We start from the raw sequence: 26,653 nt of genomic DNA, 5'->3' as shown, positions 1-26,653 counted from the left end.
AGTAATCTATTTCCTTTGTCCCAACCAAGATAATCTAGAATTTAGAGGAACCATGAGAATGGAAGAACAAAAGGACTTCCTTAAATCAAATCAAGAGGACCAACTTTTTCCTTTCTTTTCTTTTAGAGTGAGAAAAGCACTTTCAAATTAGACTAACATGAACAGTTAGGGTGTGTCTAGACTACATGGCTCCATCGACGGAGCCATGTAAAGTAGTTTACTTGACACAGTCAATGAAGCAGGGATTTAAATAATCCCCGCTTCATTAAAATACAAATGGCAGCCACGCTGTGCTGACAATCAGGGCGTGGCGCAGTCGACAAGCCTCCGGTACTGGAGCAGTCGACAAAGGCTTCCCTTGTCGACTGCGCCACATCTAGACTGCTGCGCTGTGCCGGATCAGCTGATTGTCGGCACAGCGTGGCGGCCATTTTTATTTTAAAGACGCGGGGATTATTTAAATCCCTGCTTCATTGACTATGTCGAGTAAACTACTTTACATGGCTCCGTCGACAGAGCCATGTAGTCTAGACGCACCGATTGTCACTCAGCACATGTTCACCTTTTCACAAAACACCCGAACAGCATGTATTCATATGTGAGAGGGGATGACAGCACTAGACAACTAAGAAAGGCAAGTACCATGGGCACTGGCAAATTGCTGCTTTATCCAAAACTACTTGACACCAGTATTTTTAATACTTATCTTCTGGCTACAGTTACTTAATCTAGTGAGACTTACTGTGATTGAGCCTCAATATCACTACCCTTTACAACACTTTGGATGGAATAAGACTGTCTTCACTCAGGGTTTCCAATATGGTCAGAAATTTGATCTTGTGCTCATTGGGAGTCTCCAGCAGTAGCTGCATTTCTCTATACTCAGCCAATTAACATCAGATCAGAATTAATGAGTGTGTTTTCTTCTCTCCCTAGTATTATTTAAAAAAAAATCCTGTATTTCACACACTCATAGGTTCAGATGCAAAGTGCACAGGCCAGTTATTCTTTTATTATGTTCAGGTGGATGCTGCCACCCAATTTTTTGGACACATATATTCATAGCCAAGTGTTAACATTTATTTTCAATATGGAGCCTCTATGTTCTGCTACTAAATATATAAAATGATTCTTCAAAGAACATTCCAAAACAGCAAGCCCATGACAAGAACAGAATAAGTAATTAAAACTGTACCTGCTAGATTGATCAGATGATGGTCTTGGTGGTAGAGGCTCCACAGAGAACAGTTCTTCGCTGCCTTGCATGGCATCTATACTAGTGCTAGCAAGAGTAAATGGTGCAGTAGGACGAGCAATACCCATCCTAACTGGAATTATTAAGGATTCTGCTACATTACACAACTCCTCCACAGCATAGGGTAACAATGCTTGGAATACACGTTTACATTTTCCAATTGGTTGTGGAATAAAGTTGCTAGAAAAAAAATGTGGAAAGAAGAATCAAATAGGTCTTCTTTTGAAAAGTGTTTATAAGATATACATGGTTAAAAATTAATATTAGCTGATGGCAGAATGGGAGACAATATATGTGTAATGAATTCTCAAAACAAAAAGTAAAAGTAAAACAGTAAGTTACACTACAAATGAAGATACAGAAATTGCAATAATTTATGCAGTATTTGGTCAAAAGACTGTTAGAATTAGAGCTGCAGGGGGAATTGTCTTCCCTTCCTGCAAAATTTTCAGAGATTTCCCAAGTTATCCTTTTCTGTTCCAGGACAAAAAACTACAGAGATTCTCATACGTCTCCCAGAACAGCCAACAAATTGGGTATGAAGGCATTCACTTGGGATTTGAGATGCCCAAATTCAAACCCCTGCTCTGTCAATCTCCCACATTTTATGTCAGAGTTCTATAATCAGGGTATTGGCTATTCTGAGGTGTCAGGGTCTCAGTCTTTCCTGTTGTAGTTCTACCTTTCCATTGGAGCAGGTACCTGAGTCTCTCTCATCCCAGATGAGCACCTGACCACTGAACATTCTGGGTGGATAAGCCTGCCTGCCTCCCTCACTGTCCCAACAAAAATGCTGCTTCAGCTTTTACTGACATTTTTATTAAAAAGTTCTCAATCAGTTCTAGTTAGACTTCTTGTTAATTCCTCAAAAATGAAGCAGCATATACAAGTATGCTGTTGACAGAACAATGTTTGCCATGGCAGTACAGTTTGTAAAAATACAGAACCCATTAGGATATACAAAGATCATTGAATTTTAATGTTTAACTAGAGTAGTTTGAGAACACAATTTATAAAAGCTCACATCCAATGCAGCAGTGTGTAAGGGCCATATGTGATATACACGTCACAGTTCCATCACCACATTTCATTCTTGACCTGTGACACCCATCATTCTAAATCTGGAGACACAACAAGAAACTGCCAAGTGTGATGAACTGTGATTACGTTATGCATGTTGGCATACCTCTGATGGCTCCAAGAAATTAGAGAGACAAGACAAGTGACTTAATATCTTTTACTAGATCAACTTCTGTTAGTGAGACACACACATTTTCAAGCTAAACAGAGCTCTTCTTCAGGTCTTTATAACTTGAAAGCTTGAAAAAAGTTGGTCCAATAAAAGATTTTACCTAAATTCACCTTGTCTCTCTGATCATGCAATGGAAGTTAGGGGGAGAGACTGAAATAAGAGTCATGCCATTTCTTTGTATATGGAACTTAAATATAATTTGAATCCAGATCTCCAGAGATAAAACACTAGTTGCAGAAGTTTTATTCATCACCTAACCCCACTAGAAATGTTAGCAAACATGTTTTTGGGTAAACATGTAACTGTTGAATTTTTCAGCAGTTACATGCTTTCATGCTGGGGAAGAGGGGGGCAGACAGGAGCTGGTGCTCACAGAGAGCCATCTTTTAAGCTGCCTCCCCGTGAAAATCAGCTCCTGCCTGCCCACCCTGCCACTTCGGATACAGAAGCAGTTGGGGGGAAAGGGGTGGAGGGAAGGGGCGGAGAGACGATTCTGTGCAGAAGCATCTGCCTGCCCCCACCCCTGCACTGCTGCCTCTGATAGAGAGACAGCGGGGAGGGTGGGGGGAGGGGAAGAGAGAGGAAGGGGACAGGCAGGAGCCAGTATACATGGGGAAACCAGGTCCCTGAGTTTTTGGGCCCCTGCAGAGCCTCCCCAACTCCACTGCCTCCCACAGAGACAGCAGCATGGGGACCAGGCGGGAGCTGGTACTTGGGGGAGCGGGGGGCGGGGGGCAGCTCCCCACATGCATAGCTTCGTGTGGAGCTGCCTCCCCCACTGCTTTCCCATTCCTGCACTGCTGCCTCTCCATCAAAAGCAGCAACTGGGGGAAGGGGAGAGGTGAAAGTGGCAGGAGAGGGGAGGCAGGCACTTTTACAGGAGTCAGGTCCCCTCAAGGACCAGCTCTCTCCTGCTCCCCACGCTGCTGCCTCTGTGGCAGGAGGAGAGGAGAGGAGAGGAGAAGGAAGGCGCCTCCTTGCTACTTCTGATACTGAGGCAGCAAGGAGTGTGTGTATGCCCAAGCTTCTCAGTTAAACAACTACACACTAACATCCCTAATCCTCACAAGATTATTTTAGTGGTTTCCCTGTTAATGACCAAATCCAATTCATACACATCTTTTTGTGTAATAAGTAAAAACACAATCCCTTACTTTTTCTTTTTGGATGAAGCCATTTCCACACTAAGAATGACAAAAACTCTTGCCACAGAACGCAGAAATCTCATTGTAACTGCAATAGCTTCTTCTCTACGCCCCGGAGTGTATTTATTTTGCAGTTCCTTAACAAGAGTACCCAGCAAAGTATCTAAAAGCTATGGGAAAAAACAACAACAACACTGCATTGTATTATTTATGTGGTAAGCAGTCATTTTAGTTCAAGTGTTTCAAGATTCACAGAAAACTGGCATGTAAATAATGTACTAGTTCTAGGTAAAAAAAGGTATACAGGCAGTCCCTGGGTTACGTACAAGATAGGGACTGTAGGTTTGTTCTTAAGTTGAATTTGTATGTAAGTCAGAACTGGTACATATTGTACCCAAGGTGTCCCCGATTCAGCAGCTGCTGAAACTGACCAGCGGCTGACTACAGGAAGCCCGAGGCAGAGCTGCTTTGCCCCGGGCTTCCTGGAATCAGCCGCTGATCTGTTTCAGCAGCAGCTGACTTGGGGACACCTGGGGTAGAGCAGCTGGGGTGCTGCCAGATTGGTCCCTGCAGCACCGACGTGCGGCGCTGCGGGGACCAACCCGGCAGCGCCCCAGCTGCTCTGTCCAGGCGTCCAGATTCAGCCGCTGTTGAAACTGACCAGCAGCGGCTGAATCGGACACGCCTGGGGCAAAGCAGCTGGAGTGCTGCTGGGTTGGTCTGGTAGCGCCGACCCTTGGCGCGGCGGGACCAACCCGGCAGCACCCCAGCTGCTCTACCGTAGGTGTCCCCAAGTCAGCTGCTGCTGAAACTGATCAGCGGCTGATTCCAGGAAGCCCGGGGCAGAGCAGCTCTGCCTCGGGCTTCCTGTAGTCAGCCGCTGGTCAGTGTCAGCAGCGGCTGACTTGGGGATGCCTGGAGCAGAGTAGCTGGGGTGCTGCTGGGTTGGTCCAGTAGCGCCACACCTCGGTGCTGTTGGACCAACCCGGCAGCCCCCCAGCTGCTCTACCCCAGGCGTCCTGATTCAGCCACTGCTGAAATTGACCAGCGGCGAAAAAAGCCTGGTCTGCTGGGGGGAGGGGGGACGCGCACTAGACGCGGAGCGGCTTTTCTCGCTGCGGAGGACGTGGGCGGTGGGACCGCGGCGCGTCTCGGCGGTCCCGCCGCCCGTGTCCTCCACGGCAAGAAAAGCCGCTCCGCGTCTCCCTGGTCTGCTGGGGGGGAAGCGCCCCCCGTGCCGCTGGAGGCAGCGACAGTGGGAGAGGCACCCCACACTAGATGCACACCCTCTCCCCCCCCATTCGTAACTAGGGATCCGACTTAAGTCGGATTGACGTAACCCGGGGACTGCCTGTATTTAGTAGATCATACAAAAGCAGCACTGGATAGAAAAACCAGTGGCCTTATACTTTAAATCAGTGGTCTCCAACCTTTTTACACCCAAGATCACTTTTTACATGTCAGGGCAAGTCAAGATCTACCCCCATCCCTTCCTTGAGGGCCCACCCTCTCCATTACCCCCTTCTACATTACTTGCTGTCCCATGCCCTTACTCACTCTCACTGGATTGAAACAGGAGGTGCGGGCTCTGGGGTGGGAATGAGGGATTTGGGTGTGGGAAGGGGTGAGAGGTGCAAAGTCTGGGAGGGAATTTGGGTGCAGGAAGAGGTGGAGGAGATGCTGGCTCAGGGAAAGGGCTCTTGGCTGGGGAGAGTTGGGGTCAGGTGGAGGGTTGGGGTGCTGAGCAAGCCCCAGACTTGTGGATATTGGGGTGCAGGAGTTTGGGTTGGAGTGCATGATGAACTCAGGGCACAAGTTCGCAGTGTGTGGGTGGTGCAGGAATGTTGTGGCACAAGACTGCGGCTGTGGGGGGCTCAGGGTAGGGGGTTCAGATGTATGATGGGCTTAGGTTGGGGTGTGTGGGAGGTGCCAGGGTGTTATGATGCTGCTGCCAGATGGGGGAAGTGGCCTCAACTGGGGGTTTGTTGGCCAGGGTTCATTTTTTTAATAAATATATCCAACACAAAATGTTTCAACATTGTCTTTATTTATGGTAGAGGTGGGGAACATTTTTTGGATCAGTGGACCACTGACCCACAGAAAGATCAGTCAGGGACCACACAAGCGAAATGCAAAAAACCAACCCCTCCAAAAAACCTCAACCCTCACTGATGTGGCTCCAACTGACACACCTCACTCCCCTATCATCCCAGCCCCATGTGAGAGGAGGGTAGGTAGGACTGAGGTTCTAGGCCTCAGGCCCGATTAACTCTTCTGGGGTTCCAAGGTTAGTGGATTTTCTGGGCCCACCCAAGGCTCTGGGGTGGAGCCAAAATTGAGGGATCAAATGTGCAGGACAGCTGCTATTGAGTAGGATAGGAGGGTGCAGAATCTGGGTGGGAAGTAGGGTACAGGAGCAAGCTGGGGGTAGGTGTCTAGCCCAGAGGGAGAGAGCAGGAAAGCCAAGGGGCAGGAGCAGGGTGCTAGTAGGTGTCTGGCCAGGGGTAGGAAGGGCAGGGGCAGATTGGCTGGTAGCTGGAGGTCTCCAGGGATGAGTATCTCTCGGGAAGGATTTGCAGGCAGTGCTGGAAGAAGCACACATGCAGCTTTTAAGGAATCCAGCTGCTCCAGATCCTTCACTGATATCTTAACCCTCCCCCTCCCCTGTGCATGGGGGAAGGAAGGCAAGACAAGAAAGCTGGTGCATTGCTGTGGGGAGGGGAGGTGCAGCACACGCCTCCTGAGAAGCCGGACCTGGCACAGAGCTGCAGGACTTCTTCACCCACCCGCCCTCCAACACCACCACAGGAAGCCAGCTTTGGCTCCAATTTTGTGAGGGGTGGGAGACTGTAGCACCAGCATAGGCACATCATTGCAGGTGAGGGTAAGCAAGGGAGGGCTGGGAACACTGTGTCAAGATCGACTATTAGTGCCTCTGTGACTGACATTGTTGGTGACCACTGCTTTAAACTGAATTAAAAACCAGCTCTTACGCTTATCTAAGCAATGTTGCACTATGTACCAAATTTATTTAAAACATAGCCAAGACTGCTTACCAAAATGTCTGCGGTACATTTGACAATAAGGCAATGTGTGAAACAGTCCAACCGAATTGTACCACTTTGCTGATTAAGGTAAACTTGTTCTTCAGGCAAAAGATGACCTATTCTACTGCTTGCACTAAGACTTGGAAAAAAACAAAGAAAAATGAAAACAAAATTATGTAAGTTAACAGATCAAAAACAGTGTTAAAAATTAATTGAAACAATATTTGTAAATACACACGGGTCTTTATTCTCTTGTGAGCCAAACATGATCATAGATTTCAAAGCATTCCAGTCTTGTAAAACACGTTCCAAAGCTAGCTGTGCAAACCGTGGAGGTTCTAAATCATGATCAGGCATATCAGAATCTAAAGCAAAAAAGAAGGTAAGAATGGCATGTGAGAAATGCAGAGAAATGCAGGGACATATATAATTCTCCCTTTCATTGAGAAAAGGCTCACCTTCAGGATTTGCAGTTTTACGATTACGATCTTCTCTAATCCTAGGTGGTCTGTACTGACAATGTTCTACAGTTTGCCTGGCAACTGTCTGTACTAAAAACAATAGAAGATGCTCTCCCCTGTAATGTAGAATATAATAATAAGAAAAATATAAAACACACACCTGTTATATGTAGTATTATTTCCACTCTCACACCCCAAGTCACTACAAACAAACTTACCTGCTATTTGGCATCGTGACCAGATTTGTAGTGGTAAGCAGTCTGTAAAGTAGATCAAGTCGAGCAGACTTCTGTCCTGCAATTAATGTTTTACACTTGCATTTTTCCCAGCAATCACAGTAGGCTGTTGGGGATGTTCGCTTGAGCCTGAAGCAAATAAAAAAAATTAACATGACTTTTCAGTAAATATTTTAAAAATTAATTTCTGAAGAGGGTTCTTGGGTTATGCTTTTTAAATAATATATTTAATATTCTACTACAAACTTTTTGAAATAGCATTAAACAATAAAAACTAATTTAAGAAAAAAAGTTAAAATTGCTAAATAACTCTACCTCAGTTTACTGGCTACTATTGAGTTAGCAGGACACTTTTACTACACACACTTTCACTTTTCAGATAGCTTTTCTGAAAAAGTAAAAGGGGTCTCAAAGCATCAAGAGCAAGTTAAATTGAAAATCCTTTTTTTCCTATTGAAGAAAAATCAAAGATACTTAAATATGACAAGCACATCTTTGTGGATATAAGTTGACAACTTGTTAGTTTATATATGTTTGATATTAATGAAGCTGAGCTTAAGCTGTTTAATGAAGTTATCTACACTGTAACTTCAAATTAGTAGCAATCAAATATTTTAGATATATATTGGTTTATAGTTCATTTATTCTTTGCTATGGGCTAGACTATTGTTTTTTTGGGGGGAGGAGGGAGAATACATGTACTTTGTTTTGATGCTTCATAGCTTTGGTCCACATTTTATACCTATATAAGCAAACATTTCAAGTGGTGGACGACTATACCAACTATCTATGCTGTTTGCCACTGCCTCCAAATAGCACCAAGAGTAAAAACAGGACAATTTATGGATATACACTGGTTCCTATTAAGTTAAATTTTAATAGTTTATTAATTCACAAGTATTTTGTAGCATAAACCAATAGATATGAAAACACTAATCAGAAGTAGGGATGTCAACATGTAGATGACTACAAAATTAAAGTGTTAAGCCTGGGCTTATTGGGTAATCTTGTCTACTATACAAATCCTCCCCAGAAGAATGGGAAGCAGCAGCACAATGGGAAAGGGGAGATCAGGGGAGGCTGCAGTGAAGCAGCCTCTGTCTGTGGGGAGCTTGAATCCCCCCCACCCCACCCATAGGGGTTGCTGTCACCCCACACTGCTACCTCTGTAACATACCATGACAGGCGAAGCTAATCTGCACCAGAAGCTGGTTTTTTAAACTGCCTCTCCTTATGGACCTGCTCCCACCTGCCACCCTGCACTGCTGCCTCTGATAGAGAAGCAGCAGAACAGAGTAGCAGAGGGCTCCACGTGAGTGGAACCAGGAGTGCACTGGCTCCCAGCCCTGCCCCCGGGGTCACAACTATTCCTGCTGCTACACAACTATTCAATTACACTGTCTAACATCACTAATCAGAAGAAAAAGCAGTTAGTGCATGGAAATAATTAAGACTTCTGTTTGACTGTAAGATAGTGAACTCAGTGTATACTTACTTGCAATCATGACCTTTGTGACAAACCCTTGCACACTCTGTACAACAACAAAGGGATTCCAGTAAGCCACATGTTCGGCACTCAAAAATATCCTAATATGAAAAAAAAAATCACAATTTTATAAATACGAAGTTGTGTGCATTATTTCTCCCTATAGTGGATGTCTAGTATCAATATTCACAACTTATATAATTTAATACAATATCAAATACGTAGGGCTGAAAGAGAACTCGATACCAACTACGTGTTTTGTTAGTGTATAAAGTGCTACCAGACCATTTGATTTGTTTTGGTTTTGTTCTTGTTTTGTGACAGACTAACTCGGCTTCCCCCTGAAGCTCCTGAATAATACTACTGGGAAACAATTGCTGCTAGTTAAACCTTAAAGCAAATTACAGAATCTGCTGCTGCTCACCTACACATCCATGTCCAAATTAGTCAGAGAAACCACCCTACAACTCTACTAGCAACAAGGTTTTGACCAAAACAGCTACCCTATTTATGATTTGCCTTAAGATTAGTGGAACTAGAGAGAGATTACCATAGTACAACTCCAGACTGTTAACATGAATTGACAGATGAATTTCAGCTATGCAAGAGCAGGTTCAATGGTGTTCAGTATCACCAACTCTAAAATATAGACAATGCATAGCTGAAACACATTCTCTCTTAATTAGTTAATAAGTGTTAACTTACTTGATTAATGTGCTCTGCTCCGGTCCACGTAAAGCTGCATGTATCATTACAACACAGAACATACAAAGGAGAATCATCTGGGTTTGTGCCAGATGGACAAACCATGCCCATGAACACATCTTCCTCTTTTTCACTAGAAGTTGCCTCGGCTAGAGAAATTCAAGCATAGGGATTTTATTACAAAGATTCTAATGGTAGCATTAATTTAAAAGTAGTTAGAAATATGAATGCCAAAATGCTCCCAATCATTTTAAGAAGACTTCACCCAACTCTACAGGTCTTCCTTGTAGAGAACACCTGCAGATAACTATAACAGAAAATTAAGCAGGTGCCTAAGTTTTTTGCAGGAATAAGCCCTAAATAAGCTTTTACAAACTAGAAAAAATAAACTTGCGGATCAAGTGATCCCTTTATATTATATGAGTACTGTGAAGTTTAAGCATTTAGTACTTGTAAACAAGATCCTTGAATGAGAAAGGCCTTGTATCAAGCAAAGTAGCAATATTAACAAAACTCCATTGTTACTATTAATACACATATTAATACATGTTCTCAAATAGCAAATTTTCCATGACCTATTTTGAGAGGGGTTAAAGTCTGAACACCAATTACTCAAATACATGTAATTTTACATAAAAGAATGTTTGTTATGCCTTTAATTACTGACTTTGTACGTATGCCAAAACCAAAATTAAGAAAGGAAAGAACTAGGTATGCATAAAATATATTTGAAACTCATTTACCTTTAGCAATTTTCTGTGCAGTTTCCAGAATAGTAATTGCAGCAGGATATGCTCTGCCACTAACAGCAGACATAAATGGTGTCATACCTCTTGCGTCTCTAATAAATAAATTTGCAAAGTTATTAACAAATATGTTTAAAATGCTGAACTTGTAGCTTCAACAGAATGCTATGAGATAGGCCAACTTAAAACTTAACGGGGCTGTTGAATATCGGTACATAAAGTAACCAATAAAAAGAATCAGGGTTTTTTAATCTAACAAATTACAAAACTGGAAAGATTAAAAAATGAAGTTAGTATAGAGCGCAGACACTAAGGAAAAACAGTGAGTTGGTAATTTAGGGTATGTCTACACTACACTGTTATTTCAAAATACCTTATTTCAAAATATCTTATTTTGAAATAGCTTATTTTGAAATAACGCATCTACACACAAAATGCATTTCAAAATAGTGCTCTGCTATTTCAAAATAGTGTGTCCACACTGAGTAGACTCTGAATCGCATTTAAGGCTGGCCGGAACCAGTTCCAGTAGGGCACCAGGTCAGGACTTACTGTGTGGGGCTGCTGCCTGAGGTCTGTGCTTAAAGGGACCCCCCCCCCCCCCCCCCTCCCTGGACTGTCAGTTCTCAGGTTTCCCTGCTTGCTTGTCTACCTCGATGAGGGACAGCGAAGAGTTTTGTCTCTGTGTTCTCTGGTTAACCTCACTTTGGACACCACAGCACTCTGCAACATGGAGCCAGAGCTGCCCCTGGGCACTCTGGTGCTTCCCTTGGATGTGTTGCTGAGAGCCTGGCTGAACTTTCTGTAGGCTGCCATCCGGGAGGTCCATCGGGGATCTGTCAGTATCCTGGAGGCCCTGCGGGAGAGCTTCCACCCTGAGGAGCACTAAGAGCCTCCCTGGTCTGCCCCACCCCACTGGGGGCTTGTGCTTCATTCCTCCCACATGTCCTTCCACTTGCCCCTCCCTAACCTCCCTTCCTGATGTCAAATAAAATACATGTATTTTCATGAACACAAACTTTCTTTATTTAACAAAACTGGGGGGGAGGGAATGAAACTCTGGTGAGACTGGGGAAAGGAGGCGGGAGAGGGGAGGAAAGAGGGTGGGAGAGGGGAGGGGGAAACCTGGGAGGAGGGAGCTGGAAGGGGGAAGCAAGGGGAAGGCAGCAGAGGGGAAGCTAAGGACTCAGGGTTGGGGGTCTTGCTGGACCAACTTGATTTTCATGCAAACCTGCTCTTGGGTTCACATGTGGCCTTTGGTGGCTAGGCTAGCAGCTATCCTGCCATAGACGGCCACGTTCCTCCATCTAGTGCGGAGATCATGGACATTGGGGGCATCCCCCACAAACATGAATAAGGTCCATGATCTTCACCCTGGACCAGGAAGGTGCCCGCCTTCTCCAGGCCCTGGCAGGCTCCTGGGAGCTGGCAGACTGTTTTGGGGCCACTGGGTGAGGGCAGTGACTGCTGGCTCTGGACTAGCAGGCTTGGAGCTGGCACAGGCACTGTGGCCAGAGTATGCCCCTTTAAGGGCAGAGTGGGAGGGGAGTGGGGGGGGGGGAAGAGAAGTGCTCTTGGTTGAGGCTGAAGTGGCCACCAGGGCACCCATGGAAGGCTGGAGGCCCCCTATTTTGAAATAAGTGTCTACCTAGCACTTATTTCAAAATAGCTATTTCGAATTTGGTGTTATTCCTCATAGAATGAGGTTTACCAAATTCAAATAAGCGTTCGAAATTAAATCGAAATAGCGGAACTAGCATTTGGTTTGTGTAGACGCTAAGAAAGTTATTTTTAAATAACTGTTATTTTGAAATAACTTTGCTGTGTAGACATACCCTTAGTAATTAACCATATATTTAAAACTTTGTCAGGCTGATTAAAATGAAGAAACTCAACTAATTAAGAGTATCTTTTTTATAACTGTAATATTCTAAATAGTCTTCAGAAAGGAATTCAAATGTTTGACTCCTTATAATCATTTCAGTCATCTTTGGCATCTTCTAGCAAACGTTTATTGCACAAAGGGCAATGTGTCAAAGTTTCACAGTTTCCTGATACTGAAGTAGTGCCCTTTTGTTTCTCAATTCTTCCCTCATGTGAACAATATATTAATTTTATCTATCTCATCCCATCTGAAAATTTAATTTTAAATTCTTGTTCAAAGATATTAACTTCAATTCTATTTTATTGTTCACAATGACTCTTTAGACCAGGGGTCGATTTCTTATGATACACCCTTTCTAATATAGCATTATCACAATGCAAGTGCTAAATTAAATATTCTCAAAGAGATTACTTGAGAAGTATAAAGCACTTGTAATCCATGTGCCCATGTGCGCACACACTTGCACTCTTCAGTTTCTACTTTAATATAATTTTTCATGTTTACTATTTGCCTACATATTAAAGCCATTTTAACAAAGATGTTCATTACTCATTACAGCTGATGTACCATCTTCAAGGGACATTTGTTTCAAGCAATTGTGACACTTTTCATTTGGAAACCCTTACTTGGCTGAGAGCAGTTCTCGAAGGTAAGGTTGTAAAACGACACTATCACATAATAATTTCAGAATAAAATGAGCATTTGCCTTCCGATCCTTTGATTCCACTACAGATGGTTCGGTAGACGGACCTGCAATCAGAAAAAATATTTTGTGGAAACAATCCCCAAAGCAGATCCCCATTGAAGTAGGTCATTTATCAAAAACATGTAATCACAAAGAGAGATAGCTATATTAAAAGTTATCATAAATCACCATCTTGACTATGACAGTCTTGGCACCAAGTCATCCTCTGTAGGATCTTATTAGGGCTGTCAGGTGATTAAAAAAATTTAATCGTGATTAAACACGTGCGCTGCCCCTTTGAAATGCTGTGGCAGTGTTTCAAAGGGGCAGTGTTGCAGAAGCCCAGGATCAGCTGAAGTCCTCAGCTGACCCCAGGCTCAGCACAGCTGCCCCTTTAAAATGCAGTGGCAGTCTTTCCAAGGGGCAGTGCTGCACGGAACTCAGAATCAGCTGGAGTCGCCAACTGATCCCCGGCTGTGCGTTGCTCTGCCCCTTTGAAGTGCCACTCCGGTGCTTCAAAGGGGCAGAGCAGCATTAACGCCTGCAATTAACACGTTAAAAAAATTAATGCGTTAATCCTGCCCTGCGTTAATCGCAAGCATTAATGCACATCAAGTGACAGCCCTAGATCTTATACTTGTGATCGACAACTGTTTATACTTACTATCGGGTTCAGCTCATATTTCATATTGCTCTTAACATTTAAGAATAGTAATATGCACAAAGGAAAAGTCTGGATACACAAAAACAAAAGGTGATTCCTCATCTCCTCTCCCTTCTAAAGCATATCCAGATAAAGAGCACTTTCTCACCTGGTATGGTGGAGGTGCTAGGTCCTTGGCCAGTGCCAGTTGCTGCTGTGGTAAGAGATCCCACAGCGGGAGCCAGGATAAAATCAATGTCACCATCTTTCAGTAAACAGAATAGCAGAACATATATATCAATATATCTATATCTATATAAAATCCCTAACAAGCTCTTTCTGCAGTATCTAGCTACACAATACACCTGTACTTTATAGTAACTGACACTTTGTTTTTAGCAAAAAATCATGTCATTAGGCTGGCATCAATGCAGCCAACATTATAAACAAATACTTTATAAAAGTTTGGCAACCGCATTTTAAACAAATTGTGTTTATTGTACTAGTTTGAGTAAATGCTTTTAAATTCTAAATCACTGCTTCCAAAGAAAAAGTACATCTAAGTAGTCCATTACTAACATGCACTACTAACTCTTTCAGGACATTTTTTTAATATTTATTCATTTCAATCTTGCACACTAAATTTTAAATCCACCGTAAAAGTTGTTTTTTTTTTAAATATCTAGTTTTAAGCTCACATCAATCTTCACAGCAATCTTACCAGGATCCATTGCAGGAGGATCAGGAACCCAGCTGGGAGGAGCTATTGGTGGAGAAACTGGATCCTGATGATCACTAGATGATGCTCCAGCTTCATGTCTACCCAATCCAGCTGCTCGCAAAGATCTTCTCATCATCTCCCTTAATCTCAAACTAGATACAAACAGAACAAATTAACTTTACATTGATTTATAATTAGGTAATATGCATTAATGTTTGATATTAAAGGCAAACCAAACTTTCTACTTCTACAATTTTCTTAGGTACACAGAGAACATAGATATGTAGTAATTTTAAATTTCCTGCCAATATTCTACTGCAGCAAGATACATTGGCCCTTTAAGGACAGTTGTGGCCCAGCCCTTCTGCTACTGGGAGTAGGTAGAGAAAGGAAAGCTAATTGGAAACCAAGTTAAAAAGCACTGGATCTATTTTTCTTTAAGAGAATAGGGATAAGGCAAAACTTGAAGTTGGTCTCTCCATTAAAATGAAGAATGAAGGAGAAAAAGAGGCCAGAAGAAGGAGACACGCCAAAGAGAGGTAAGTTATTCAACCCCTGAAACAGCAGGGGATGAAGAATCTGCTTAACAAAGAAATGGCACACAGCTATTACCCCCACTGCAACACCATGGATGAAGCTAGATACCCAGTGGGGGTGTGCATTGGAAGGTGGTAAGAGAGACCTATGGTGGAAGCAGAAGGATACAGCATGGGACAAGAAGGAGCATGAGCTTAAGTCATTGTATATGCACCCACTTTTGTTGCAAGGTTGGGGATTCCAGAAAGAGTAAGAAGGCTCCACTTTTCCCTTTCTTGTATCAAAAGAGAAGACTGTATGGATACGGAGCAGAGGACTGTGGCAAGGATAGCAAAGTACTGTTTTATTTCATGTGGATTTATGCTTTGAGGAGAGAGCTAATGCACAAATATCATACAGACTCCCCATCCAGTCAAAAAGAAACTGAGGAATTGCTCTAGAATTGAACCTGAAAGATAAGAACTCGTTACACCTATCTATAAGTTCTGTCCTAATCATGTGTCAATGTAAATACCAGATATGAGGGTTTGTGACAGGGAAGCACTTACTGAAATTGGATGTCTTAGTGTGGGCAAATAAACTGATGAACTCACAAGGTATCCCTATAACCCTAGGGCAACGTAGGTATCATAATACTAGACTGCCCATCAACCCCTTAACTGCAATGACTGGTTGGAGGAAAGGGGAAGAAAAGTTGAGAGAATTCAAGAAGCTTTCAGAATGGATCACTATTAAAAGTATTAGGAATATCAATATCACTCATTTACTTTGCCATCACAGAAATTAATACACCTCCAATAAACACAGGCCATACACACTGGAACTTTGCTTATGATGTAAATATAAAATAGCAATTTTCAAACATTTCTATAGCAACTTTATTCCTAGACTCCCAAGGCACATTATAAACAATTAAACAAACTCTCAAAATCTCCAGATTGTAAGAAAGTATTATTGCCACTTCACAGCTGAGGAAGCCGAAGACTAGAGTAGTTGAGACATGTTCCCCAAGTCCATGCTAGAGCCAGAAACAGAACCAAGACTGTCTGGTCCTCATTCCTGAACTTTAATCAGTACACCACCATTTTCTTCCCCTTGATCTGAAAGAGCACACTACGCTTGACCTCAGCTAAAAGGCAAAACAAAACAAAACAGATGAAAACCTAGTGTAGACTTACAATTTCAGTGCAGCGATGGGCAACCAAGGTTAGTGAGTAGTCTGCATGAATGACCCTCCATCTCAGTGGGCTGCAAGACTGAAACCGAGCATGTGCACCAACCATGACCCCAAGAATAAGATTAAATAAACTGCACTTGATTTTCCTTCATCATCATGCCTTTTCCACCCAAAGAGATCCCTTTTTAGGGCAAAGTAAATTGCCAGCACATATAACCAAGAAATGGAGGAAGTGCACAGCTCTCACAATGTTGTGTGCAATCAGCACACACCTCACACGTGCCCATGCAGTGTGTGTCACTTCTCTTTTTGCCAGACACTGCTCAACCCTTCCCTCTACTGAAGGCTCCACTCCTATCCCACCCCTTCCTTCAAAACTCCACCAGGCCTCTTCTCTGCCTCTTCCTCTTAGTATGCCCCATCCCTTCCCCTCTTCTTCCCTCCCAGAATTTCCAGAGCACTGTGAATGAGCTGCAGTGTTCAAACTCGGAGGAAAAGATGGAGGGGGAGGAGCGGGATACAGCGCGCAAATCAACCAATTCATGGCATTCCAGAAATGCTGGGAAGAAGGGGGAGGAGTAGGGTAAGTACAGGGCCCCCAGAGTGAGGCACACAGGAGAAGGAGCAGGGCTGAGTGGGGGGCAGGAGAGGGAGAGGTTGCAGGCTGCACATAGAACCCCAATAGGCCAGAGGTTGCCCACAAGTGTTTCAGTGTATGTGGTCTGTGTATATTATAGTTTAATTTCTGTGAGCAAAGTAAAATGAGAATATTGAAACTGATATTTCAAATATTACCTTTTATAGTTATATTTATATATAAGAGGTAAGTATAAAACAAGCTTGTTAAAACAAGTTTATACCTTCTGCTGCTTGATGATCCTGCCCGATTTCCTGGACCATTGCTGGATACTACTGAGATTGCATTTGCAATAGCCTCAACTGCTGAAAGCCTTTCAGCAAATGTATTCCTTTCAGAGCGCTCTGCTTCTGAAACATCAAGAAAAACATTTGGTGCCAAAATTTAAATAAAGTATAATTAAAAATAAAGCAGTTAAAACAGGGAACTTTATTACATCAGAACCACTTACACACTTTCAATGTTTATTTTAAGTTCAAATTAGTCTTCTAGTAGCAAATTCCCTGGCTCTAGCAGGAAAGTAGCTCTTGATAGAAAACGTTAGCATAGAATACACTTTGTGATCTGCAAAAACATGGATCTTATGCATCTCATTTTGCATTTGGATCCAGATATTATTGCTGTGTGCCTTATACATGTGTGTAATAATTACTGGAATAAGGCTCTGTATTCAATGAATAAGGTGTAAAACTATTAGTATCTTTACATATACTGCAATCCAAAACATCTTACATCTCCTCAAATGCCTGTATAGACATGCAAAGGGCATAAGTGCCAAATGGGAACCAGCATTTAAAAAGTCATATCAAAATAAACATTTGTACAGCGCTCCCCTTTGAAATTTCTGAGGCATCAAATCAATGAAGTTCATCAAGATACTGAAAAAACAATATTGTGCAGTCCTGTCAAAAATATATGGTACAGCAAGTAGGATCAGCAAGACATTTTCAATGCTTTGTATATTAGGAAAAAAGTTTTATAAAAATTGTGTAATTCAGTATAAAGGTTTCTCTAAAAGAGAACACTTTTGTCTAGATTACAACATTCCTGTGAAATATCAAGCCATCTAAACACTACTACATAAAAATTAGGGATGTGAACAGGTGTCTGTACACAAGAACTAAATAGCCCAACCCTGCTTACAAAGAGGGGAGGAGTCAATACGATTCCCCATGACAAACGTTTTATCTTTTTGGATTTTAAGTTTAAGAAAACCTGATAAATTAAATGTTTAAAAAACCCACTTTTGTCAAAAGAAAATTAAGATAAAGTCAAGTATTCAAAATTAGGGAGACAGAGAATTACGGTTGCCTATCAATATAACCTTATTTCAGTCCTCTTGTGGATATGCATTTTAATACGGTCTTTAATTATATGATCACAGTATTTTTTCCCCCACAGGACTGCTGCCTCAATCAGTGCACATGATGGAAAGTGCTCTGGGAATCAGTGCTGTGTAGTGAATGAGGCTGCCTGTTGGATCCCTGCATCATTTGTCACAGAAAATGAAAAGTGTGGAATGAACGAGGCAGGGAACTACAGGAAGAAAAAGGATGGTCTTGCAGTTAAGGTAGCTTGTATGCCACTCTGCAGAAATGGATTCCATTTCTGTCTCCTCTAGTATCATATAGAAACAGTGTGGCAAAGTCACTGTTTTTCACTGGTAACCATGATGTATTCCTCATTTTTGGGGTAATCAAAATGACACACATGTGGTCTGACTGAGTAATCCACATTGCTACAACTGCAACTGAAATTAACGGTACCTGCTCTAAATATATCAAGTGCTATAAACTGCTAAGTACTTTGACAAAAATATCTGACCCATGGCTTCTCAAACTGGGCACCTAAAATTAGTTACAACTTCTGCATTTAATTCCTATGCCTCAGTACCTCCTGTATTTAAAAAAAAAAAAAAAAAAAAAAAAAGGGATAACACCTTCCAGTCACCAAAGTGGCATTATCAACATAAGTTCGTTAATGTCTGTAAAGATCTAAAATTCTACTGTGAGAGCACCATAATGAAGCCAATGAGGCAGTTAAATCTTTATTCAGTGCAGGGTTTGGATGGTGTACAATAAATAAGAAATGGGGCCACACATTGAATGATGAGGATAAAAGAAATATTGAATAGCTACCCATTTGGTGAGCATTGTCCATCTTGTGCACTGAATGAAGTAGTCCTGTGAAAACAATAGTATGTGATCATGTAATTAAAGACTGTATCATATTGCTTATGCAGAAGGGGGCTGAATTAAAATTGCATGGATAGCCTTAATTCTGGTATTTCCTATCTTTTGAGAATTTGACTTTGCATACCTGATGTTCTTTACATGTGATTTTTGTATTCCATAATATTTTAAAGGCATAAAAATGTTAGTCGCTTACAGCACTATGTGTAAAAAAACCCAAAAAAACCCCAAGTTAATAAAGGGACAATCTAAAATTTTCAATATGGGTGCTCTAAGTTTGCCCTCACACACAGACAGACACCTAAACAAAATAGTGCTGAGCTCCACAAATCCCAGTGAAGTAAATGGGAGCTGCATATGCTCCACTTATTTGAAAACTTAGGCTGTTTATTTTAGACACCAGATTTTAGGCACTTATTTTGAAATTGTCATCTATCCTTCAAATATTCTTAAAACTCTACTTAAAAAAAAAGTAGTTTCAAAAAGACTTTTGATACATTGCTCACCCTCTTCCTCTTTAGTCTCTTTGTTACTGGTTGGGAAGCATACAGATACGCAAGCATGTAGAATATTACGATTTCCATCACATCTGTGGCTGAGGAACGTCTGCAGCATTTGTGGATTTTGATCTAAGACAACAGCTTGTTCAAGGTTCATCAAGTATTGTCTACAGGCCTCATAGTCGCATCGGAGAATATGCTGCATTAAAGTTTGTTTCTGTGCTCAGAAAAATGAAGAAAGACTTTAATAAAATGGAACAAAACATTTAGATATATAAACAATTCTAGGTACTTCTGGCTTTGCACTGAGAAATGAATGTGCAAAAGTTAAGTCTAAAATGTTCACAAGTAACACAGGAAATGCTGAATGCATTACAGTAATTCCTCATTTAACCGGTGCCCACTCAACACATTTTTGCGATAGCATGATTTTTTTTTTAGGGAACGTTTTTTGAATGACACGACCGTCCCCGGAATAACACGATTTCCCCAGCTGGCCCACTGCTGGCAGCTGTGTGTGGCTTCCCCCGCCTCTCTGCAAAGTAGCGGAGGGTTCGCTGCTCGCCGCGCCGTTCCCCACTAACTCCCCTTCGCTGGACGCGTTGCCCCCTCTCCTCCGCCCCCACCTGCAGGCCTGCGGTTGGATTTCCCCAGCCAGCCCATTGCCGGCGGCTGCGCGGGGCTTTCCCTGCCTCCCTGCAAAGTGGCGGAGGGTTCACCGCTCGCCATGCTGTTCCCCGGCGACCCCCCCTCTCCGGACCCAGTGTGGGTCCCGGCAGACCCATCACTGGGGCATACTCCCAACCCAATCCCCCTCCCCTCTCCTCCCTTTCCCTTCCCCAGAGCCAAACATCTCCCCTCCCTACTGTAACTCAGTCCCCTTTCTCCCCCAACCTTATATCCTGGTCCCAACAGACACCACTGCTTGAAACGCAACCCCCACCTTTTCCATTATTTTCAATGGGAAAACTGACCCCGCATAACACGTTTTCACTTAACACAATCATTTTCTGAAACATATCTATAGTGTTAAATGAGGAATTACTGTATATCAGAAAGACTTCCTTTTTTAATGTTATGATCTCATCATCTTATATTAAGTCTGAATGCCATTTCTACTGTAACCAAATAGAAGGAAATTGAAGAAAAAGGACATGCTGAAATATCAATCATATGTGAAACTTACAATAGCTTGGCATCATACCTGGCTACATCAATTCAAAAAATACAGTATTTCTAGGATTCATGACTATGTAATGCAGCAAAATGGTAGGATTCAAGGGACACAGCAAGTAGTCTGTATCAGTTGACTTACGGGGATTTCTCATAAAAACAGTAAAAGTTGGGTGAGGAGGGTTGAAATTGTCTGGGTGACCTCTTTTCCTCATTATACCCCCAATGCAAGACTCAATGTCAATTTAATATGGCACTTTACAGAGGAGTCAAGTGAGAGGTTCTGCCCCAAAGATTTTATATATCACAATAGTGGAGATTCACAAGGTATCACTTCTACAATTCCTCCTTTAACATTTCTAGCACTAAGTCAAATTACATGCAAGCTAAAGTGCATTTACAGTAAGACGACAAACTTTTGATAACTTCAGAAAACACCTACATTCTTAACAGAATTAGGAATGTTAAAGGTTAACCAGTTACCCGATAAGCTTTAGGTTTACTGAGTAACTGGTTGCACAGACAACCAAAGCAGGCTGGAGAAGTTCCACCTGCATCCCACAGCAGTCCTGTGGGACCTGGACCAATTTCACTTGGACTGGGAAGACAGGAACCCAGCACTGCCTGCCTGCCAACAGTTAACTGGTTAAATGTTATAATTTTAGTTGTTTAACCAGTTAACTATGTAAACGGTTATTTACATCACTAAACAGAACAATACAATTATATGTAAGAAACAGTCAATATTTTAAACACTTTAGACACATAATCACTAATAATTCTAACAATTATAAAGGGATAATTAAAAAATATCATATTGGAGTTGTGTCAAAGACCTTATGGTTCATTACATAGTTGTGCTTGTTTTTCATGTTTATAAAAAAGGGGCAACCTGGGATGTGAGTGGGACGGAGGGAGTGCTGGGCAGGGGATTCACAGGCCTCTCTTGTGTTGGCATTCCCTGAACCCAGCCTGAGGGAGGCAGAGGTGGCCACACACAACCCCAATAGTGCTACCTGTGCCTGGCCAGGAGGGACAGAGGCCACGTAGGCTTCCTCCTTTGGCCCTGCCCGGGGAGGGGTGCAGTGCACAGGCCTTCCCCAAGCATTCTCTGGGGCCAGAATGAAAGGAGGGGCCATGCAAGCTGTGGTGTGGGAGGGAAGAGTAGTTAGGTAGGGAGGCCACTTACCAGTGGCAGGCCAGATTGTGGAGCCCCATCCCCAGATAGCCACTTGCTCAGTGGTGAGACTGCCCCTAGTGGTGACTCTGGAGGATAGCTCTCCCGCACTCATTGCCCCTAGGGGTGACTAAGGATCACGATCTGCATCTCCCCCCCCCCCCCCGGCTTCCATACTATGGAAAACTATCACATTCCAAAAACATCCTCTTTTCTTGGCACAACCAAACTCTGACCTTACTTTAAGGTAGGATAAGAGGAAGTCGCATACCAAATTTGGGTGGTCCTTCCTCTTACCATTAGGGATTCTTGAAGAAACAGACTTGCAGAGAGATACAGGGAAATATCTATATATCTAATATATCTAATATATATTACTTAATTGCAATGATAACTTAAGAGTTAAATACCAAACTGCTTTACCATTTTTAAAAGCATTTATTAAGATTATCACTTAGTATTGAAGTAAGCAAGACACAGAATGTTACCTCAACAGCCATGATGATGATAGCAGCTTTCTTTTTGATGGTTGAGTTAGCAGGAAGATTTGTTAAGGAATGAACACCCATTCCAAGACTACTAATAGGTGGAAGATCAAGCCAATCAGGATCTCTTATTCCACCCATGCAATCTTTTGCCATTGGATAAATAGTTCCATTTCCATCTCTAAGAATAATAGGAGATTCCTACATAAAAACAAATTAAAAATAAATCGCCATTTTGCAAAATATGTATGTTAAAAATCATATAATGTATTACCAGTTTTAAGTCCTTCCTAAAGACTTATTTCTGCCATGCTACCTAGAAGAAGTCTAGTTGATCTGAAATTCATATCCTCTCTCTACTCTTCTTAAATTGAGTTCCTCAGGGCAAGAACCACCTTTTCTTGGATGACTGGGAAGTGCCTAGCGTAACACAGGCACTAGCACAAATAAATGCTTAAAACAATTAGGCTATGTCTATACTGGCACGTTCTCACGCAAAAACTCTTTTGCGGAAGAGTTCTTCTGCAAAAACTCTTCCAGAGGAGAGCGTCTACACTGGCATGTGCTTTTACACAAGAGATGTGCTTTTGCGCAAGAGCATCCTTGCCAGTACAGACGCTCTCTTGCACAAGAAAGCTCTGATGGCCATTTTAACCATAGGGCTTTCTTGCACAAGTAATTCATGTCACCTGTCTACACTGGCCTCTTGCGTCCTGAGCGGGAGCGTCAGAGTTCTAGCACAAGAAGCCCTGATTTCATACACTAGAATGTCAGTTTACTTGAGCAAGAACACATGGCCAGTGTAGAAAGGTAGCAAGTTTTTGCGCAAGAGCGGCCGCTTTTGCACAAGATCGCGCCAGTGTAGAGACAGCCTTATAGTAATTAAAATGAAGTACATATCAATCCTAATACCACACCTGGATCTTTGAGACCATAATTTATTGACAAAGACAAACTTGAACTGAAACAATGAATTTTACATTTTTTAAGAATGTCTTCGACAAACTTTTTCATACTTCTTTACTAAAGATTGATTCATACAAAAGCTTGCAGAAATCACTGAATTTTTTTGTTTGTTTGTTTCTTCTTCTGAATACATGTGTATGTCTGCACAGCCATTATTCACTTATGTCACCTAAGCAAGGCTACAGTCGTGGCTACACAACATAGAAAAAAAAAAAAGCAATACTGCTATACTTATATTTTCCTTTATACCCTTTAGTTAATAACCGGTATTAAGAAATAAGGGATATACAATTAGAGACAGCCCTCTTACATATGCTTTACAATACTGAATTAAGTCTACATGTTCACTTTTAAATTTGGGATTACCTGATTTGTGTATTTAACCATGCAAATTTTACACTGATTTAACATACTTTTAAACCCTTTTTGATTATGATGATCATTTTGATTATTTTAAGAGGGGAAAGACAAACTTAAAAGAAGCAGATTAACATCACAGGATTTAGAAGCCCTGACTTGTAAAACAATGCAAACAAAGCATGTAAGTCCACGCCAGACCCAGTTGTCTATACAGCACCACTGCAGACTAGTCATCCTTGATGCCACAGGAACCCAAAGAGGAGGCTCCATTTGAAAAAAATCCCAAGTCTAAGAAACATTTGAGAAGTGTCAGGCTTCTAGAAGTACTTCAAGGGGGCTTAGTTGTTCAGAATGCCCCTAAGAGAAGATGTGCTACACAGGCATGTGTTAGTGGCTAAGTCTTCATTAAGGCTCCTAATAAACAGATGCGTAACAAGCCTAACACACTGAGCATGTAGTTTTTGCTATTTTCAAAAGTTCAGAAATGGGTCATATGAAAATCTATTTTCTCCCTCAACAAAGACATAATTGCTGCACACTGAAGAATTCACTGAAGCAGTGGCTGCTTCCTCTAAAATGAAAATATTTTGTGCCTTCCATCCAAGGATTTCAAAGTACTGACATGGGATTTTCAATAGAGTTGTCAAGCATTTGGAAAAAAAAAAAGTGACAATCAACCACACTGTTAAACAATAAAATACTAATTATTTTTAGATGTTTTCTACATTTTCAAATATATTGATTTAAATTACAAGACAGAATACAAACTGTACTGTGCTTCCTCTATTACAATATTTAGTGTAAAAACCAAAGAAATAGTATTTTTCAATTCCCCCTTTACAAGTACTATTGTGTAATGTCTGAAAGTTGAATTTACAAATATAGAATTATGTACACAAAAATAACTGCATTAAATTTTTTTTTAAATGTAAAATGTGTCTACAAGTCCAATCAATCAGTCCTACTTCTTGTTCAGGCAATCACTGTCTATACTACACAGAAGATCAACGCTCCAGAGTTCGATCTTCTGATGGTCAATTTAGCAAGTCTAGTGTGGACCTGTAAATCAAATACTCAGGGCAGCTCCAGCTGGCATCTGGTACTCCTCCCTTTATGAGGAGTAAAGGAAGCCAATGGGAGCACAGTAATTACTCGTTTAACACGTTCCTGCTTAACATGTTTTCGCACTAGCACAATTTCTTTTTAGGGAACATTTTTCGAATAACACAACTGTCCCCAAAATAACACGAAAATAATCAAGTGGCAGACTACTTTGCACGGCGGTATAAGCTGGTGAAAACAGCGGTAATACACGAGCGGATGAATATATGTGGTCACAGCACTCCTCCGCTCACTCACGTGTTTATCTTTGTGTTTTCACAAACCGCAGCAACTTGTGTTGCTAGATATCTAATGTTGACATTGACGACCCAGCACCAACAAAAAATTGATTTTGCCACCACCACCTGAAAAGCAACTTCCACCTTTTCCATTATTTTTAATAGGAAAATTGATCCCGCAAAGCACGTTTTCGCTTAGTATGAACATTTTCAGAAACACATCTATAGTGTTAAATGAGCAATTACTGCATTTGCTCCTGTAGGCCTCCTGCTGTGTGGACAGCACAGAAACAAAATCTAAGATAAGTAGCTGGAATCGATGTATTTAACATAAGAGTTACATATCTTATTTCAACCTTGCACTATACAGTGCACATCAGGTTGTAGAGAATGAAGTTTTTTTGTTTTTTTTACCAGAATCTGACCGCTTCTTTTTTATAATGTCACTTAGGCATTACCTACACTTACTCAGGTCAGCACTGTGAGGATTGATCTCCCGGGAGTTAATTTAGCACATCTAGTAAAGACCCATAAAACTGACTACTAATCATGCTCCAGTTGACTCCAGTTTTCCAGCAGAGTGAGAAGGGTAAGGGGAGTTGAGACGAGAGTTTTTCCTGTTGAGTGTCCACAGTGGAGACTCTGAGGTAAACTAAAAATAGCTGGAGTTGCATACCCTAGTTCAACATTACCCCCTAGTGTAGACCTGGCCTTAAAAGTGAAAACAGATGTTCCATGGCACTTGTAAATAGCATTGCATGGCATTTATGTGACAGATATGCTAAATATTCATATGTCCCTTCATGCTTCAGCCACCATTTCAGAGGACATACTTCAGTGCTGATGATACTTGTTTTAAAAAGTGTTAAGTAAATTTGTGACTGAACTCCTTGGGGGGGAGAATGTGTCTCCTGCTCTGTTTTCCCCACATTCTCCCATATACTTCATGTTATAATGGTTTCGGACGATGAGCCAGCACATATTCGTTTTAAGAATACTTTCCACTGCAGATTTGACAAAACAAAGAAAGTGAGATTTCTAAAGATACCTACAGCACTTGACCCAAGGTTTATGACTCTGATGTGCCTTCCAAATCTTAGAGGGTAGGAGTTGTGGAGCATTCTTATACAAGTCTTAAAAGATTAACACTCCCAGGTGGAAACTATAGAACCTGAACCACCAAAAAAGAATCAACTTTCTGCTGGTGGCATCTGACTCAGATGATGAAAATGGAATGTGTTGGTCTGCACTGCTTTGGAGCGTTATTGAGTACAACCCATCATCAGCATGAATATATGTCCACTGGAATGGCAGTTGAAGTAGGAAGGAACAAATGAATCCTTAGAGCAACTGGCACTAAATAGCTTGCAATGCTGGCCTCAACAGTGCCATGTAAATACCTGTTCTCCCTTTCAGGTGACATTGAAAATGAGAAGCAGACAGCATTATCTTCTGGAAACATAAGCAAACTTGATTCTGTGAAGGTCTGAACAAGAAGCACATTTTAACATTACTGTAGTGTAATCTCTATTATGAAAGTGTATTTTTCAATTCGCCTCGTACAAATACTGTTTCTTCTGCTTATTTTTACAGTGCAAATATTTATAATAAAAATTATTGTGATCACTGTACAGTTGCATTCTGTTTTAATTCAAATCAATATATTTGAAAACGTATAAAAAAAACATCCAAAATAGTTGTTAAATGTTGGTTGATATTCTATTTTAGCAGTGTGATTAAAACTGTGATTGTTTTTACTTTTAAATTGAGATAAATTAGAGTTAACTGTGATTAAGTGACAGCCCTAGTTTTCAAATATGCTCAACAGTGTTTAAGTGCCTA

General features: G+C 41.6%; 1 protein-coding gene across 10 annotated transcripts in view; it reads right to left on the bottom strand.

Moving 5' to 3' along the window:
• Nucleotides 1–26,653, bottom strand: part of UBR5 (ubiquitin protein ligase E3 component n-recognin 5) — a 167,468-nt gene that overhangs the window by 45,103 nt on the left and 95,712 nt on the right. For 5 of the 10 annotated variants that reach the window (XM_075920248.2, XM_075920252.2, XM_075920253.2 and 2 more), the window contains 16 exons: nt 22,149–22,346; nt 19,317–19,527; nt 18,757–18,801; nt 16,842–16,968; nt 14,268–14,419; nt 13,716–13,811; nt 12,845–12,968; nt 10,331–10,428; nt 9,588–9,736; nt 8,892–8,983; nt 7,379–7,525; nt 7,158–7,276; nt 6,938–7,064; nt 6,709–6,838; nt 3,662–3,822; nt 1,196–1,435 (listed from right to left, as the gene is read on the bottom strand). In XM_075920248.2, coding sequence (XP_075776363.1) covers nt 1,196–1,435; nt 3,662–3,822; nt 6,709–6,838; nt 6,938–7,064; nt 7,158–7,276; nt 7,379–7,525; nt 8,892–8,983; nt 9,588–9,736; nt 10,331–10,428; nt 12,845–12,968; nt 13,716–13,811; nt 14,268–14,419; nt 16,842–16,968; nt 18,757–18,801; nt 19,317–19,527; nt 22,149–22,346 — 2,216 coding nt within the window. The remainder of the gene's footprint in view (nt 1–1,195; nt 1,436–3,661; nt 3,823–6,708; nt 6,839–6,937; nt 7,065–7,157; nt 7,277–7,378; nt 7,526–8,891; nt 8,984–9,587; nt 9,737–10,330; nt 10,429–12,844; nt 12,969–13,715; nt 13,812–14,267; nt 14,420–16,841; nt 16,969–18,756; nt 18,802–19,316; nt 19,528–22,148; nt 22,347–26,653) is intronic. The other 5 variants (XM_075920254.2, XM_075920256.2, XM_075920251.2 and 2 more) reach the window with 4 other exon arrangements.

Source organism: Pelodiscus sinensis, chromosome 2 (assembly GCF_052426305.1).
Source record: "Pelodiscus sinensis isolate ZL-2025 chromosome 2, ASM5242630v1, whole genome shotgun sequence".
NCBI classification, from domain to species: domain Eukaryota; kingdom Metazoa; phylum Chordata; order Testudines; family Trionychidae; genus Pelodiscus; species Pelodiscus sinensis.
Note: the sequence above shows the minus strand (reverse complement) of the source record. Positions and strands in the feature narration are given on the sequence as shown.